The 19,641-nt window shown below is 33.5% G+C and overlaps 1 protein-coding gene across 1 annotated transcript; it reads left to right on the forward strand.

Moving 5' to 3' along the window:
- The first annotated feature begins 764 nt into the window (after nt 1–764).
- On the forward strand, nt 765–18,555 carry LOC141336996 (transmembrane protein 255B-like). The gene is made up of 10 exons (XM_073842717.1): nt 765–819; nt 1,979–2,121; nt 2,322–2,384; nt 12,124–12,213; nt 12,296–12,373; nt 14,026–14,028; nt 14,319–14,404; nt 14,487–14,646; nt 15,581–15,730; nt 18,331–18,555. Exons 1-10 carry the CDS (start codon nt 765–767, stop codon nt 18,553–18,555), a joined length of 1,053 nt encoding a protein of 350 aa, XP_073698818.1.
- Nucleotides 18,556–19,641: the final 1,086 nt, after the last annotated feature.

Here is a 19,641-nt window from a genome sequence, read left to right on the forward strand (position 1 = left end):
CGTTAATGGAATGTTAGTTAAAATGTGTCTGGTTTTACACTACCATTCAGATGTTTTTAACCGTAATATTTTTAATGTTTTTAAAAGAATCTTCTGCTCACCAAGCATGCATTTAATTGATCAAAAATACTGTAATATTGTAAAATATTTTTACTATTAAAAATAACAGCTTTCTATTTAAATATATTTTAAAATGTAATTTATTCCTGTGATCAAAGCTGAATTTTCAGCATCATTACTGCAGTCTTCAGTGTCACATGATCCTTCTGAAAATTTTGAATTTGCTGCTCAACAAACATTTGATTATTATCAATATTTAAAACAATTTTTTTTTAAATATATATATATATATAGTATTACTAAGTATTAGTATCCCCACAAAAAGTTCTGAAAACGTTATTTAGGATTTATCTTGAAGAAATGTAATGCACAAATTAGTACATTTGTTTATTGGCAGTGAAACACACTCGGCTGTACTTTGTGTGTCGTGTAGTGTTTTCCCTGTAATAGTAGATAGTGGTTTATTGTAACGGGAGCGGCGTTCTGCTTTGTCGAGTCTCTATTTGTGCGCGCGCGCCCCCCGCTCCTGCGTCAGCATCAGGTCCGTCGCGTGAGTTTTTGTTGTGAAGTGGAGCGTCAGTCCCGCGCCCATCACTTTACCTGAGCGGACAGGCGCGTCCCGACGTGGAATTATTATAAACACAGAGGAAAAGTCTCTTTATAAACTTTATTTTGTGGATTAAATTGAGTCTGTGTGTGACGCGATGCAGCAGCCACAGAACGCGCCGCAGAGCAACGCGGAGAACGCGGATCCCGCAGGTGAGTTCCCCTCATCCACAATAACATCAGCTCATCTCATAATGACTGAGACTGACATTATTCTCAAATACATGAGGAGAGCAAGTTAATGCATTATTTACTTCATGATAAACAGTACTGTCTTTGAGGACTGCATATTACAAAGCCTTATGTATGGAATCTATAAAGAAGGTGGTCAGAAAGGTTTTTTTGTTGGCTAAGAATTTTATAAAAAAATAAATATTTTATTGTATCCTCTGTTTAATCTATAGTTATTAATATGGATGGTTTAAAGATTTTTTTTGTATTCTTTGTAAGTCTAAGCTCCTCTTAAAATTGATGACTTTGAATGTAAGTTGTATGCCAATTTGTTTTGTAATTTTTTGTTATTTTTGTTATACTTCAGTAATAATGATTATATATATTTTATATTTTGGCATGTTGGTTTATGAAATAGCACACTGCTTAAATTTGTATTTTTTAGTATAAGAGACTTTATAAAAGAAGGCAATTTTATATAGCAGTTTTAAAGAAAACCATTGTGTAAATGTTTATAATATTGTAATATATTCATGCCTTATAGTCCCATTTATCAGATTAGATGATATAACAGTAATAGGCTTTATATTTTGCAGATGTAAACAATAAAGTGGGAAGTAATGTGAGTTTGAGGGGCCCCAGAGCAATTTTTGTTTGGAAAAGGCCCAGTATTCCTAGCAGCTCCACACAGTATAGTTACAAACAGTGAACATTTTTTTTTTTTTAGAAGTTATCTAATTAATAATGTTCATAAAATGTTGGGACAAAAACATTATACATTGTCCGTCTGAATGTTTTATCCTGAAAGGTTGTAGACATTTGCCTAATAATTTTCAAAATATTTAGACAACATTTAAAAGTAACATTCCCATGAATGTTTGCTTAGAATTATCAGCTCTTCAAAATGTTAGCAAACAAATAGTACTTATTGATTGTTGGAATGTTTTTCTGAAATGTTTCAGATATTCATCTAACATTTTTTAAATGTATCTACTTCTTTCAGTATGTTCAGAGAACATTCAAATGTAACATTTCCATAATGTTTGCAAAATGATACAATGTAACATTTCCTTCACATTCACATCAGTGTTAATGTTTTGGAGCTGGGAGATGATGTAGTTGACATGTTGTGTTTGTCCAGATGTGTTTGTGAGGCGGCGGCGGACGGCTCTCTGGTGTTCGGTGTCTCTGTTCGGACTGTCGGTTCTGGTTCTGGTGGTCGGGCTGCTGTCGGCTACGCAGACGGATAACGTGGCCGTTTCTGGATACTATCCCGGGATTATAGTGAGTGACTCCACAGCAAACCTCACATTTCATCACTTTAATCAACTCTGTTTTGTCCTTTCATTGGAGCCATAAAACACCAGGACAGCAGCAGCAGCAGTGTGTTTGAGCGTAGAGTGTGTTATTATTTTGCTGATGAAGATAAGGTCAAGATATTGTGTTAAATCAAGTATGTTGGTTTGTTCTCTTCTCGATGGCAGCTGAGTTTCGGAGCGTTCTTGGGAATCGTCGGTCTGAACCTGGTGGAGAATCGCAGGCCGATGGTGAGTATCAGCCCAAATCCATCTCAGAATGGCTTTATGGTGTATTTTAGAGGAGCTATGGGCTCTCAGAGCGACATAATGGCTCTTCAACACGATTACAGCCGGTGTATTTCAGGTGCTGTTTATTTCTGTCCCTGTGAAATATATTCCAGATGATATTACTCGTGAGAGATGATGGCGTTTTAGCAGGGAACACAAGGCACATCCGCTGTCAGATCGATGAGTGTGATTGGACATGTGGTCAGTAATGCTGAATGTGATTGGCTGAGGGATCAGGTGGAGCTTTAGCTGTATTACATTAGCATTGATGATCAGATGAAGCAGAAGATCACTGGACTCCAGGAGCTGCGGCTCACTCCACTCAACTCACAGCCTTACTAAAACCAGTCCACGTAAAACTCACTAACATGATGCTAGGGCGTTGCTATGTGAATGTGATGGAGCTCTGTGTGGTTGCTAGGGTGTTGCTATGTGCTCAGTATGGTTGTTAAGGTGTTGCTAGGTAACAGTAATGTGTTCAGTGTTGTTGTTAGAGTAAAACTATGGACTTAAAAGTGTTCAGTATGGTTTCTAGGGTGTTGCTATATGACTTTAACACATTAACTGTAGTTGCTAGGCTGTTGCTATGTGACTGCAATTGTCACTATTGTACAGTTTGGTTGCTAAGTTGTTTGGTGTGGTTTCTAGAGATTTCACTGTGGTTTCGAGGGTGTTATGTGTGCAGTGTGGTTGATACAGTTTTGCCAAGTGACAGTAATGTCTTTAGAGTTGTTGCTAGAATATAGCTATGGGCATAAAAGTGTTCAGTGTGGTTGCTAGGGTGTTGCTATGGTGTTCCGTATGGTTGCTAGTGTGTTGCTATGTGCACAGTGTGGTTGATAAGGTGTTGCTAGGTGACAGTAATGTGTTCAATGCTGTTGCTAGAGTATAGCTATGGACCTAAAAGTGTTCAGTGTGGTTGCTAGGGTGTTGCTATGTGTGCAGTGTGGTTTATAAGGTATTTCTAGATAACAGTTATATGTTCAGTTTTGTTGCTAAAGTATAGATATGGACTTAAAAATGTTCAGTGTGGTTGCTAGGGTGTTGCTATGTGATTATAATGGTGTTGCATGTGGTTGCTAGGGTGTTGCTATGTATGCAGTGTGGTTGATATGGTGTTTTTAGGTGACAGAAATGTGTTGAGTGTTGTTGCTAGAGTATAGCCATTGACTTAAATGTGTTCAGTGTGGTTGCTAGGATGTTGCTATGTAACTATAATGGTGTTCTGTGTTGTTGCTAGGGTGTTGCTATGTGACTGCAATTGACATCATTGTCACTGTTGTTTAATGTAGTTGCCAGGGTGTTTGATGTGGTTTCTGGGGTCTTCAATGTGGTTGCTAGGATGTTGCTATGTGACTATAATGGTGTTGCATGAGGTTGCTAGGGTATTGCTATGTGATTATAATGGTGTTGCATGTGGTTGCTAGGGTGTTGCTATGTATGCAGTGTGGTTGATATGGTGTTTTTAGGTGACAGAAATGTGTTGAGTGTTGTTGCTAGAGTATAGCCATTGACTTAAATGTGTTCAGTGTGGTTGCTAGGATGTTGCTATGTAACTATAATGGTGTTCTGTGTTGTTGCTAGGGTGTTGCTATGTGACTGCAATTGACATCATTGTCACTGTTGTTTAATGTAGTTGCCAGGGTGTTTGATGTGGTTTCTGGGGTCTTCAATGTGGTTGCTAGGATGTTGCTATGTGACTATAATGGTGTTGCATGAGGTTGCTAGGGTATTGCTATGTGACTATAATGGTGTTGCTAGGGTGTTGCTATGTGACTATAATGGTGTTGTGTGAGGTTGCTAGGGTGTTGCTATGAGTGCAGTGTGGTTGATATGGTGTTGCTAGGCGACAGTAATGTGTTCAGTGTTGTTGCTAGAGTATAGCTATGAATTTAAATGTGTTCAATGTGGTTGCTAAGGTGTTGCTATGTGACTGCAATTGACACTATTGTGACTATTGTTCAGTGTGTTGGTTAGGGTGTTTGCTGTGTTTTCTAGGGTATTTTGTGTGGTTGCTAGGGTGTTCTTCATCAGAGGAAGTGCTCTGGATGAGCATCAACATGTTCTGATGGCTGAATCTTGTGTTAATGATGCTGTAAGCTGGTTTAGCATCTCTTCTGTCACAAACAGGGTCCAAAATTAATGTTTCGACACAACTGTTAATGGCGGGTGAATTCAATATTTTTACCAGCTATTAAACTGTATTTTTTTCAGTATGTACTTGTGTCTCTCTGATAATAGGATATTGTGAGCAGCCAACCAGCACAACACTATATAAAATGTTTGGAAGTCTCAGTTGTTAATTTTGGACCCTGGTCATAAACCACACACACATATCAGTGTTACTGTGGCAAAGGGAAGTTGTGGGTCAGTAACCATGGCAACGTGTTGTTGGTCTGTTTGTGATTTAGTTTTCTGTTGTGTCCTGGGCTCTGATCCCAGTACAGCCTTTAAAATTTAATGAACAACACACACACACACACACACACACACACACACACACACACACACTCATTCACAAAACTAACATGCACACACCCCATCACACAGGACAGTTCTATACGTACTCCTGACAAACACACACACACACACACACACACACACACACACACACACACACACACACACACACACACACAGTGACAGTAAACTGAAACCAGTCGCTCAGATGAACACATTAATGTGCAACAGGCCGTATCACACTGCAGCTTCAGCTTCCATTTCCTGGGTGTCACTGCAGACTCAGTCCTGTGACCTCTGACCCCTCGGAGATTGCAGGAAGTGACCAGAACATTGTTGGCAGAGAGTTTCGAGGTCAAGCGCTGCAGAATTATGACTGTAATGAAATAAGACGTCAGGATGATGATGATTCAGATGTTATAGTGTTGTCACCTTCAGCCTTGAGAGAACAAGATCTTCTCAGATTCATCCATTATGTAACGCTTTGTTAAAGCCAACATGAAACTGGAGGATAAAGTGAAACACCTTCAAGCTGAGAACAAGTTTTTATTCAGAACTGATTTTGTGGTTTTACAAATCCAGACCCTGAATAATTGTCATGAGTTTGGTTCTGTTTACAGTTCTTGAACTTCCTTCTGTTTGAGTCTTTATTATTGGGTTTTGCTTTTATTTTATGGATCATTTAACATTGAAACAAAATGTTCATGTGTTTAACTCAGTGAGATGTGTCACATTCCTCCTCTCGCTCCCTTCAAATACATGAGCACTACAACATCTTGAATGTTTATGAGCGCTTACATAACCCGTGCTGGACTCATCACAGCACAAACCAGTTCATGGGCTTCATTGAGCTGAAGCAGAGCATGTGTGCATGTCTGTTTGAATTGTTAATTAACTCAGTTGGTTTGTGGATGTAGTTAGTTAGTAGAGCTGGGATAAACTGGAGTGCTGATGGGTAACTAGAGAGCCGGTGTTGAGTTACTGATCGCTGACATGGAGCTTCACACATGCATCTTTAAAGCGTCAGTGTTCAGGGTGTGTAGGGTAGACATCCTGTAACCTCTTGAACTGAACCGTTAGTCTTCAAGAAACCAGCTGAAGTAAAATCTTATTATTACCTGTCAGAAACTAATTAAGAACTGCACCTGAACAAAACTTGTAATTGGTAAACCAAATCATTTGAATGAGCATGAGTTAACAGTAGTTAAGTTTAAATAATTACTGTAATATTACTGACATAAAGCACTGAAAAATGTAAAGTCAGAATTTTGAGATAAAAAAATCTGAATTGTGAGATATAAAGTCAGAAACTCAGAATTGCGAGACATAAATTTGAAATTGCAAGACATAAACTCAGAATAGTGAGACAGAAAGTCTCAGTAAAATCGGAATTACGAGACGTAAACTCGGAATAGCGAGACGTAAAGTCAGAATAACGAGACGTAACCTCAGAATTGTGAGACATAAACTCAATTTTAAGATGTAAAGTCGGAATAGTAAACTCGGAATATCAAGATGTAAACTTGGAATTGCGAGATGTAAAGTCGGAATAGTTAGACGTAAAGTTAGAATTGCAAGATGTACAGTCGGAATTGTAAACACAGAATAGCAAGACGTAAGCTCGGAATACCGAGACTTAAAGTAAGAATAGTGAGACGTAAAGTCGGAATAGTGAGACGTAAAGTCGGAATAGTAAGACGTAAAGTCAGAATAGTGAGACGTAAAGTCGGAATTGCGAGCTGTAAAGTCGGAATAGTGAGACGTAAAGTCGGAATAGTAAGACGTAAAGTTAGAATTGCAAGATGTACAGTCGGAATTGTAAACACAGAATAGCAAGACGTAAGCTCGGAATACCGAGACTTAAAGTAAGAATAGTGAGACGTAAAGTCGGAATAGTGAGACGTAAAGTCGGAATAGTAAGACGTAAAGTCAGAATAGTGAGACGTAAAGTCAGAATAGTAAGACGTAAAGTCAGAATAGTGAGACGTAAAGTCGGAATAGTAAGACGTAAAGTCAGAATAGTGAGACGTAAAGTTGGAATAGCGAGACGTAAAGTTAGAATTGCAAAATGTAAAGTTTGAATTTTAAACTCAAAATAGCAAGACATAAGCTCGGAATAGCGAGACATAAAGTCAGAATAGCGAGACGTAACCTCAGAATTGTGAGACATAAACTCGGAATAGCGAGACGTAAAGTCGGAATAGTAAGACGTAAAGTTAGAATTGCAAAATGTAAAGTCGGAATTTTAAACTCGAAATAGCAAGACGTAAACTCGGAATAGCGAGACGTAAATTCAGAATTGCAAGATATTAGGTTTGAATAGTGAGATGTAAAGTTAAATTAGTGAGACTTAAAGTCAGAATTGCGAGGTGTAAAGTCGGAATAGTGAGATATACAATTGGGAGATATAAAGTCAGAATTGGTAGATATAGAATTGCAAGATATAAATTCAGAATTGTGATATACTGTAAACTCAGAATTACAAAATGTAAAGTCAGAATTGTGAGACAAAGTTGCAAGATCCTTTTTTCTTTGGTGGAAGCAAAACAGTATTGCAGATACAGAAATTCAGAATTTAAAGGAAAAACATTTGAATTGTGACATAAAAAAAATCTAAATTCTGACTTTTGCCTCCTGAATTATGTTTATATCTTGCAGGAAAAAAAGAATTTTGTGTTTATAATCAGAGGTTTTGAGTTGAATTGGACTGAAGTGTGTGGTTTGGATGGAGGTCAGTGCTGGTTGGAGGTTTAATGAGTGCGGAGAACTCATTTATTGGTTTGTTCTGGAGGTCACGTGATGTTAGGCTCGGCTCATTTATAACCAGTGAATAAACTCAAGATTTAGTTAGCGCAATTAAGCAGGAAAATGACACGATCGTAAAGCTGCAGGTCCGTTTAAAAGCTCGTTAACATGATTGATGATGTTCCAGCTGTGATGTGCCAGTTAGCATGAGAGGATGTAGCACTCTGGGTTCATCACAAGTAGTACTTCTGAACTTTAGTACTGACACTGAAGTTAAACACACTTAGATGGAATTTCATTTGATGTGTGTCACGAAATTAGTTTTGTTTCAAATCAGAACATCACCTCATTTGCTCATTGCTGACTTCTTATTTCACATTTATTTCTACAGTGCTTTATACAATACAGATTGTAGTCAAGTCACCTTGAATGAGAGAATTATAAGAGATAATTGTTTGAAATTCAGTTTATTTCATTTCAACATCCTAAAACATCCTAAAATGCATTGTTTTCTTCTCAAAAAAGCATTCATATTTTAATGCAGACCAAGAATTGTTCTATCACATGCAATTTTCATGAATTGAAGCACTAGCAGTAAACCTTTAAAATTAAAATTTTAAATATCTAAAAAAATAAATAGTGTGATGTTGAAGCAGAGTGTTTGGTGAAATTAGCAGCATTATTTTAGCATTATTTCTATACTATTATAGTTTTTAGTAATATTTTGAAGTTTAATTTTATTTTATGTTTTTAGATTTTGTGTTTTGGTCATGTTTTAAGATATTTATTTTATTTTTTATTAAAATTTTTTAAAGAGGTCTCATATGCTCATTAAGACTGAATTTATTGAATCAAAAATACAGAAAAAACTGTACTTTGTAAAATTTAAAATACCGGTTTTCGATTTTAATGTACTTTAAAATCGAATTTATTCCTGTGATGCAAAGCTGAATTTCCAGCATCATTACTCTTCATTGTCACATGATCCTTTAGAAATCATTATAATATTCTGATTTATTATTCATATTGGAAACATTTTTTTTTCTGTGATACCTTTTTTTCAGGATTTTTTTGATGAATAAAAAGTTAAAATTAACTTTTCTAACAATATAAGTTTTTGCTAACACTTTGTATCAATTTAACACATTCTTGTTGAATAAAAGTATTCATTTAAAAAAAACAAGAACGAAAAAATTTCAAACAGTAGTCTATATTGTTAAAAAAGATTTCTATTTTAAATAAATGTTGTTGTTTTTAACATTTTAATCTTCAAAGAATCCTAAAAAAAAATTATTACCGTTTAAAAAAAAATAAAATGCATCACAACTGTTTCCAATATTGATAAGTCAGTATATTAGAAGAATGAAGACTGGAGTAATGATGCTGAAAAAATCAGCTTTGCATCACAGATATAAATTATATTTTGAAGTATACTAAAATAGAAAACCATTGTTTCAAATTCCAATAATATTTCACAATATTACCGTTTTTTCTGTATTTTTGGTCAAAAAAATGCAGCCTTGATAAGCATGAGAGACTTCTTTAACACATTCAAAAGAATGGTGTGTGTGTGTGTGTGTGTGTGTGTGTGTGTGTGTGTGTGTGTGTGTGTGTGTGTGTGTGTGTGTGTATATATATATATATATATATATAATGCATTTTAATATTTAGTTTTAATTTAAAATTTATTGATTCATTTTATTTTTATTCACTGTTAGTAATTTTATTGCTTCAAATTATTTCAGTTAGTTGCCAAGGCAATATTTCTAGTTTCATTTCAGTTAACAAAAATAGTTTCATTTGAGTTTTAGTTGGTGATCGTGATGTGTGTGAGGGGTCTGTTGTAGTAGTGTCTCTGGCAGATGGAGTGATGGAGTGATGGAGTGATCAGGTGACGTGTGTGAGTTTGATCATCAGCTGCTCATCATCCAATCAGAGGCTGTGATTAGACAAACTCAGTACTAGAAGAGGCTCCTGAACAGACTCTGTATCTGAGAGCGACAGAGTGACCTTTCCTGTGTTACTGCTGCTGTTCCAGCGCCGGCTCCCGCTCCACGGGACAGTAAATCAGCCATAAAGCCCTGTGCCAGCAGACCGCAGCCGCACACCGCTCTACATTTACTTTATTACTGCAGTCAATCCACATTCAGACGCCCGAGTTACGAGCTCACGCTGGAGACCAGGACACCCTCGAGCACAATGAGTGTGTGTATGTGTGTGTGAGAGTATATACCAGGGTTATTGTAGACATGTGTATGTCAAAACATTATTAAATACCATGAAAAAAAAGATTTGTACCTAACCTAAGTATTCTGGGAACAAATTTGTAAATAGAAGAGAAATCTGACAAAACCCTCACAACACCCACCGATTGAAATAATTTGAAGAAGAAAAAAATCTAAGTAAAAAAAATGTTTAATTCTTTTTAACTTTCTTTTTAAAATCCTGCTTAGAACATTTCTAGCTCATCATCATAATTATAAAATGATCATTTGCATCGACTGATGTTATTGTATGATGTATTTAAGCATTTAACGGTCACCGTCCTGTATATAAGACGCCTAAGTTCACCATATTACAAATAAATCTTAATCTAATTATGACAAACAATATATTATTGAGAAGACTCCTAAAAAGATATTTTACAACTGTTTTGTGTTACAAATCATGTAGGAAAAGTAATTAATTTATGACAAGAGTGCACCTCAAAACATAACAGGAGTTCTGACCTTTTTTCATGAAAAGACTTTCTTCGTTGCCTTTTTTCCTATCACGCTTTAGAAATAATAAGAAATTATATATCAATTAAAAACTTTAAATCTCACAATTCATCCTTTGAAAACTATTTTAAAATCAGACATTGCATTACCATGGAAATTGTACATCAACATCATATTACAATATGTTTTCGTTCATGAATTGTAACAATTGATCTATGGATAGTGCATTTTTGCATCTATTTAAAAAAAAAGGAGTGACAGTTAAAGGATTAAACATGAACATGGTTTTATTTGTTGCTTTGTGTTTCATTTCTAATTATTTTAGCCCTGTAATGGGTTATGAAATAATATAATTTTTTTATTGTTATGAAAATCAAATCAAATATGTGTTTTGAGTCCATATATATATATATACATATAGTCTGATATAGTAATAAATGTTGAGGAAAAAAAAAACATTTTATTTAGAGACTTAAACTGAGCATATTAGACCGATTTCTGAAGGATCGATTGACATTGAAGACTGGAGTAATAATGCTGAAAATTTTGCTTTGCGTCACAAATATAAATTATATTTTGAAGTATACTAAAATAGAAATCCATTGTTTTAAATTCCAATAATATTTTCCAATATTACTATTTTTTCTGTATTTTTTGATCAAATATATGCAGCAAACTTTCAGACAAACATTTAAAAAATCTAAATATTTTTGCATGTGTTTTGAGTCTCATATAGTCTGATATAGTAAAAAATGTTTAAACTCCTTTTATTCAGAGACTCAAACTGAGCATATAAGACCTATTTTCTGAAGGATTGTTTGACAATGAAGACTGGAGTAATGATGCTGAAATATTTTTGCATATGTTGCATATGTTTATAGGCTCATATAATCTGATATAGTAAAAAAAGATGAAATTTTTACATGATGAAATTTGGATGCTTGTTATGTAAATAAATGAGATCTTCATAACAGTAGAGCAGACACTGACATACAATGATGTAAATATCAGTGGTCACTGTATATCTCCAATAAGATGATCCAAACATATAATGCAATGCAATCCAATGATGATTGAGAGATGATGAGAAGTTTTTGAGGCTTCACTGAGGAACAGTAAAAGTAAAGCTTCTGAAAACAAACATTCCTCAAAAAATCCTGATGATCACACTGCAAAAAAATGCTTTTCTAGCTTAGTTTCCAGCCAGAATATATACAAATTCTTAAATCAAGAAGAATTTTTAGACAAGTAAAAAATGTTCTTGTTTTCAATAAAAACTAGTCAAAATGAAGTGAGTTTTTGCTTAGAACAAGCTAAATAATCTGCCAATGGGCTAAGCAAAAAAAAAAAAAAAAAACTTATTTTGAACAGAAAACAAGATTATTTTTCTTACCCCATTGGCAGATTATTTGAATTGTTTCAAGCAAAAACACACTTAATTTTGACTTTTTTTCTGAAAACAAGACAATCATTTTTACTCGTCTAGAAAATCCTTCTTGATTTAAGAATTTTTAGAAATTTTGGCTAAAAACAAGACAAAATCTTTGTAGGAAAAGCATTTTTTTCAGTGTAGTTCAGTAAGCGTTCATCTAGAAAAATGACTACAGTTATTCTGATGTTTACCTGATCAAAATCAGTCATGATTTGACAGCAAAAACACACATGAAGCAACAGCTGAAGGTGGACTATATACAATGACTATTATACAATTATCTCATGATTGAGATCTGATTGATCTGGTGGTGATATAATGATCAGTCTCCTGTGTTCATCAGCTGGTGGCGTCCATCATCTTCATCAGTCTGGGTGTGGTGTCGTGTTTTCTCTGTTCCATCATCGACGGCATCATCGCAGCCGAGTTCATGGTGAGTATCTGCTCACCTGCTGCTCATCAAACCATCCTGAGACACTGAGTTACTGTCTCTGTCTCTGTGTGTGTGTGTGTAGGACAGGAGGCCGCTGATGGAGGGCCGCTGTGAGTTTTACTCCAGCACTTCTTATGGTTATGACAACTACTACACTGAGGTGAGTTTGTCTGAAATGCACACATTGATGATTGTAGCTGGTTAGGGTTAACAATCAGTTAGACTCACTAAATGATCATGGGCTCTGCTTCCCTCTGCTGGTCAGATATGAGCATGACTTTAGTCTGATCATCAGTTTCTAGACACTCTGAGAAACATAAAGCTGCTAAATCAACTAGTGTTAATTCAACTGATATATTTGCTGCATATAATAATTTTTAATTTCTATTTTCATGTATTCAGTTGGTAGACACTTTTATTCCACACTTTTAAAAATAAAAGTTCTTTGTTGGCATTGATGGTTTGCTGTGCTGCTGAAAATCTATTTTGGTGTTTCTGGTAAAAAATAAAATGACCAGCCTTTTAAAAATAGCTTGTGAACTTTAGTTCTTTCAATCTGCACAGGTTTTGTGTTTCTTTTTGGAACTGATTGATAGGATTTGAATTCAGTTTTTGAGTATAAAAAGCATTATTGAAAAACATTATTAATAATTTTGTAAAAAAAAAAAAAAAAAAAAAAAAACATAAATAATTTTGCAATATTCAGTTTTTGGATAAAAAAAAACATTGAGGATAATTTGGCAAAATTCAATTTCTGAATAAAAAAGGCATTATTAGAGGATAATTTTGGTAATATTGAGTTTTGAGCAAAAAAAAAAAACAATATTTGCAGATCATTTTGGAAATATTCAGTTTTTGAGTAAAAAAGGCATTATTAGAGGATAATTTTGGTAATATTCAGTTTTGGGTTAAAAAAAAACCCATTGAGGATAATTTTTGGCAAAATTCAGTTTTGGAGTAAAAAGGCTTTATTTTTGGATAATTTAGGTAATATTAAATTTTTGAGTGTAAAAAAAAAAAAACATTATTTGTGGATAATTTTGGTAATATTCAGTTCAAAATATTTCAGACAATATTTCACTGCAAAAATTAAGATGCATTTACTAGATAAGCAAAATGACATAAGATATTTAGTCTTGTTTCCAGGGGGAAAACTAAATTGAGAGCAGTTTTCTTCAAATAAGTCAAATGATCTGCCAGTGGGGTACGTAAAATACTCTTGATTTAAGACTAGTTTATTTACCCCACTGGCAGATCATTTGACTTGTTTCCAGGGAGAAAAAACTAAATTAAGTGCATTTTGCTTAAAACAAGACAAAAATACTAAGATAAGCCTTTTTTGCAGTGTTGCAGGTAATTTTAGAAGTTTTCAGTTTTTTGGTAAAAAATTGCATTATTAGTGGATAATTTGGTAATATTCAGTTTTTGAGTAAAAAAAAAAAAATTCAGTTAATTTTGAAAATATTCAGTTTTTGGGTTAAAAAGTATTTGCAGGTAATTTTGGCAATATTTAATTTTGGATAAAAAACATTAATTTGGGATTATTTAGGCAATTCTTAGCTTTTTGTTAAAAAAGCATTATTTGTTTTTATTTTTGGCAATATGTTTCTGGGTAAAAAAAAAAAAGGCATTATTAGTGGATAATTCTGTCAATATTCCATTTTTTGAGTGAAAAACAGTATTTGCTTATAATTTTGAATATAAATGTTGACTAAAAAGTGAATGCATGAGCTGAATAAGCTACAATCAATCAAAATCAGTCAAAATACCATCATTTTGGTAAGTTGTGATTCCCTGTGTGGGCAAAGTCAGCAGGTTTTAGTCCAGTGTAATAACTTTAACTAGCATTTTCTGTAGAAGGAAACTCCTCTCCAGGTCAAAGTGACTGAAACGCAATATGAGTTTTAAGAGAACGGTTCACTGGAATAGTTCTTCTACAGCATCACTGTGTAAACTCTTTTTTTTTTTAAGAGTGAAAACAGTTCACACATGAGGAACATCACAATCAGTTCATCATAAAAGCCACAATGTAATTCATGACGTCAAGTTTAAAGTATAAAGTGAATGAGTTGATGAGCTTTACTGTGTTGATTTGCTGTGTTCAGGTTTACTGTCATTCCTACGGTAATCAGTGTAAACTCAAGGTGAAGAGCAACACCTGCTACTGCTGTGACTTATTCCACTGTAACAGGTGAAGCCCAACATCAATCTCTGAACATTCGCAACACAGCTATGAGTTACTGAGTGTTTGACTGCATATATGTGTGTGTTAGTGTGGAGTATCACGTGCAGTACTATGAGTTCACGGGCGTGAGCAGCTGCTGGGACGTGGTCAATCTGTACCGTCTGCTGTGGGCCTGTGTGGCGCTCAATGTGCTCGGTGTGTTCCTGGGCATCATCACCGCCGCCATACTGGGAGCCTTCAAAGACCTGGTGAGTCTGGATTCAGTCTGGAGTGTTTGCTCAGTGTTTTTACATTCAACTACACCACAGATGGAGGGACTGAAGATGCTGAAGCCATCTATTTTTAACTCAAATGTTTTGTTTTTATCTCAAGATAGAGGCGCACAAACAGAACTGCAGATTTTGATCAGCCTGATATTGAAAGCAGATAAAGTCTTGGTGTATTATTTGATTTATTATGAAATATAATTGTAATTTTATTATTATTAGTTTATTTTTAATTCAAACAGTACCAATTGTTTTACCATTCACGTTATCATTTTTACTGGACAGTGTAATGTTTTGATGGCTTATTTCACTGATTTAAATTTTTTCTCAAAAAATGTTTGTGTGTGTACGATCAGGCTCCTGCAATATTTGCAGGTAATTTTGGCAAAATTCAGTTTTTGTGTAAAAAAAACCCCACAAACAAACAAACAAACAAAAAACAAACAAACAAACAAACAATACTTGCAGGTAATTTAGTAAATATTCAGTTTTTGAGTAAAAGGCTTTATTAGTGGATAATTTAGGTAATATTCAGTTTTTGTGTAAAAAACATTGAGGATAATTTTGGCAATATTCCGTTTTTGGGTAAAAAAAAACAATATTTGCAGGTAATTTTAAAAATATTCAGTTTTTGTGTAAAAAAAAGGCATTATTTGTGGATAATTTTGGTAATGTTCAGTTTTTGAGTAAAAAGAAGACAATATTTCACTGCAAAAAAAGGCTTATCTTATTTTTGTCTTGATTCTAGGCAAAATATCTAAAAAATTGTTTATTTATTTAAAATGTATTTATTTAAAATGCAGTGTTTATTGTTTTACCATTCACATTATCATTTTTACTGGAGAGCATAATGTTTTGATGGCTTATTTTACAGATTTACATTTTTTCTAAAAAATATTTGTGTGTGCGCGATCAGGCTCCTGCAACTCACAGTCACATGACACCCAGTCCGGCTCCGCCCCCTCACATCCTGTACAACCCCACCCAACACCTGATCACCTACGCCGGCTTCTGCCCCTCCGGACAAACTCTACCCGCCTACCCAAACTACCCACTGCCCATGCAGGTGAGGAACACTAACCAACTAACCTCTGTCATCAAGAGGGTACTCATGACAGTCAGATGACAGGACACCAACATTACTGAATATTACAATGTTACAAAATTTCAATGTTGGTCAGTTTTGATCGAAGATTTCTAGATTGATCTTTTCTAGATTTTGATCTAGATTTAAATATAATTTTTTTATTCTATTGAACAATTTAAATTTTGTTCAGTTTTGTTCTATTAAAAATCTAAAAATATCGGTCAGTTTTGTTCTAGTGATAAATTCAAATATCGGTCAGTTTTGTTCTAGTGATACATTCAAATATCGGTCAGTTTTGTTCTAGTGATACATTCAAATATCGGTCAGTTTTGTTCTAGTGATACATTCAAATATCGGTCAGTTTTGTTATAATAAAAGATTTTAATATTGGTCGGTTTTGTCTTAAAAAATATGAAAACATCGGACAGTTTTGTTCTAGTAACAAATTTAAATATTGGTCAATTTTGTTCTTTAAAAATATTTAAATATCGGTCAGTTTTGTTATAATAAAAGACTTAAATATCGGTCAGTTTTGTCCTATAAAAATATAAAAAAATCAGTCAGTTTTGTTCTAGTAATACATTCAAATATCGGTCAGTTTTTTTATATTAAAAGATTTTAATATTGGTCGGTTTTGTCTTAAAAAAATATAAAAAAATCGGTCAGTTTTGTTCTAGTAGCAAATGTAAATATTGGTCAGTTTTGTTCTTTAAATATATTTAAATATCGGTCAGTTTTGTTCTAGTAAAAATTCAGATATCGGTCAGTTTTATATTAAAAGACTTAAATATCGGTCGGTTTTTCCTATAAAATATAAAAAAAATCGGTCAGTTTTGTTCTAGTAGCAAATGTAAATATTAGTCAGTTTTGTTCTTTAAATATATTTAAATATCGGTCAGTTTTGTTCTAGTAAAAATTCAGATATCGGTCAGTTTTGTTACATTAAAAGACCTATATATCGGTCGGTTTTTCCTATAAAATATAAAAAAAATCGGTCAGTTTTGTTCTAGTAGCAAATGTAAATATTAGTCAGTTTTGTTCTTTAAAAATATTTAAATATTGGTCAGTTTTGTTCTAGTAATACATGCAAATATTGGTCAGTTTTGTTATATTAAAAGACTTAAATATAGGTCAGTTTTGTCCTATAAAAATATTAAAAAATTGGTCAGTTTTGTTCTAGTAACAAATTTAAATATTGGTCCGTTTTGTTCTTTAAAAATATTTACATATCGGTCAGTTTTATTATATAACAATATTTAAATATCGGTCAGTTTTGTTCTAGTAAAAAATTGAACTATTAGTCTGTTTTGTTCTTTAAAAATATTGGTCAGATTTGTTTTATTAAAATATCGTCCAGTTTTGTCCTATAAAAAATATGTAAATATCGATCAGTTTTGTGCTTTAAAAATATCCAAATATTGGTCAGTTTTGTTCTTTAAAAGTATTTAAATATTGGTCATTTTTTTTCTAGTAACAAATGTTAAATGTTTAAAAATATTGGTCAGCTTTGTTCTGTAATAATTTTGTTCTATAAAAATATGTCAATAGTGGTTAGTTTTGTTCTAGTAACAAATATAAAAATATTGGTCAGTTTTGTTCTTTAAATATATTTAAATATCGGTCAGTTTTGTTCTAGTAAAAATTCAGATATCGGTCAGTTTTGTTACATTAAAAGACCTATATATCGGTCGGTTTTTCCTATAAAATATAAAAAAAATCGGTCAGTTTTGTTCTAGTAGCAAATGTAAATATTAGTCAGTTTTGTTCTTTAAAAATATTTAAATATTGGTCAGTTTTGTTCTAGTAATACATGCAAATATTGGTCAGTTTTGTTATATTAAAAGACTTAAATATAGGTCAGTTTTGTCCTATAAAAATATTAAAAAATTGGTCAGTTTTGTTCTAGTAACAAATTTAAATATTGGTCCGTTTTGTTCTTTAAAAATATTTACATATCGGTCAGTTTTATTATATAACAATATTTAAATATCGGTCAGTTTTGTTCTAGTAAAAAATTGAACTATTAGTCTGTTTTGTTCTTTAAAAATATTGGTCAGATTTGTTTTATTAAAATATCGTCCAGTTTTGTCCTATAAAAAATATGTAAATATCGATCAGTTTTGTGCTTTAAAAATATCCAAATATTGGTCAGTTTTGTTCTTTAAAAGTATTTAAATATTGGTCATTTTTTTTCTAGTAACAAATGTTAAAAAATGTTTAAAAATATTGGTCAGCTTTGTTCTGTAATAATTTTGTTCTATAAAAATATGTCAATAGTGGTTAGTTTTGTTCTAGTAACAAATATAAAAATATTGGTCAGTTTTGTATTAAAATATCAGGCGGTTTTGTTCTATAAAATTATTTAAATATCAGTCAGTTTTGTTCTTGTAAAATATTTAAATATTGTTCAGTTTTGTTATATAAAAATATTTAAATATCGGTCATAAATATCGGTTTTGTTCTAGTAACAAATTTAAATATTAGTTTTGTTCTATAAAAATATTCTTTATTCTTTAAAAATGTTCTTTAATCTCAACAGTTTTGTTGTTAATTTTTTATTTTTCGTCCTCGTTCTCCAGCATCTGAACGGTTATCCAGCTCCAGCTGCAGGTCAGTCCGTCTCTGAAGTCTCGACCTCCCCGTCTGACGAGACTCAAGCGGCGTCTCAGAGCGGAACAAACCCAGCCGTACCGAATCAATCCACGTCTCAGGACAGCAGCGGCTACATGCTGACTCCTAATGCTCCCTCACTTTACGCTCACTCATTAGGGCCCTTCGAGAAGCCTCCGCCTTACGCCTGCTGAAAACACCTGAACCAGGAACACTGACCTCTGACGGGCATCTGACCTCTGTGACCTCCACCGCCGCTGCTAATGATCTCAGAAAGAGTCTGTGTAGTCATCACTTCTTCTTGTAGCAAATGTAATCAATGTTGTTCTCTGGTCATTTCTAAAACCCCTCAACTTTAGCCTTAGTGTCCTCTTCCTTTAGTGGGATCTTCATAGTTTTATTGAATCATATCAGACTGAAAGTCAATGCATCTTCATCTTCAGCACACAGATGACTGTAACTGTGGTCAGACCAACAACAAGAATCAAGAATCCTGCTGAGAAGAGTCAAGTGTTGACATTATTCAGATTCCTGAAGAACACGTCTGGTTTAATAACAGACTCTGTTAACCATTCAGTCCACACACGTAATGTGCAACACATCCAGGGGTTGGATTCACAGAACATTATTTTTTCTTTAATAACTAAACTGAATGCTTAGGTTAAGAATGTTTGTTTTGCATCACTGTGAAAACCACCTTTCTGCACATTTATTTTTAGGAGTGAAAGTTTTCAAGGCAAGATGTTAGAATTTATATTCAATGAATGTTCTTTAAAATCATTAAGCTACTGTATGATAATCATCAACTTGTCTTAAATCTCTATAGGTATGATGAGTAATAAATGTGTTAGGTATTTTCAAATAATAAACATAAGCAGCATAACATAAACTACATTTTCACGACTACTGCCAGATATACTTTCATAATCAGCAAGTAAATTATCCTGGTATCGTTATTATAACCACTCTCATATTTTACATTCAATAAATAAACGTGTAATGCTTGCTGCTTAAAGAGTTAATAGACAAATACATGAGTAAGATTTGCCAGTGTGAAGTTTTGAATTTGTTGTATTAGACAAGGCAGCTATGTAGCATATCTGTCATTTTTAATTTTCAAGAAAAATATAATGATGTTCTTAACCCTTTCATGCTCATGCACAGACAATCTTTTAATTATTTCCACAAGTAACCATTGTGAATTAAAGTTTTTTTTAAAAAGCCTTAAAAAGAATAACAGAAAGACTTCGGCTTAATCATGAACTGCTCATTTAATTTTT

This window comes from Garra rufa, chromosome 6 (assembly GCF_049309525.1).
Source record: "Garra rufa chromosome 6, GarRuf1.0, whole genome shotgun sequence".
Lineage (NCBI taxonomy): Eukaryota > Metazoa > Chordata > Actinopteri > Cypriniformes > Cyprinidae > Garra > Garra rufa.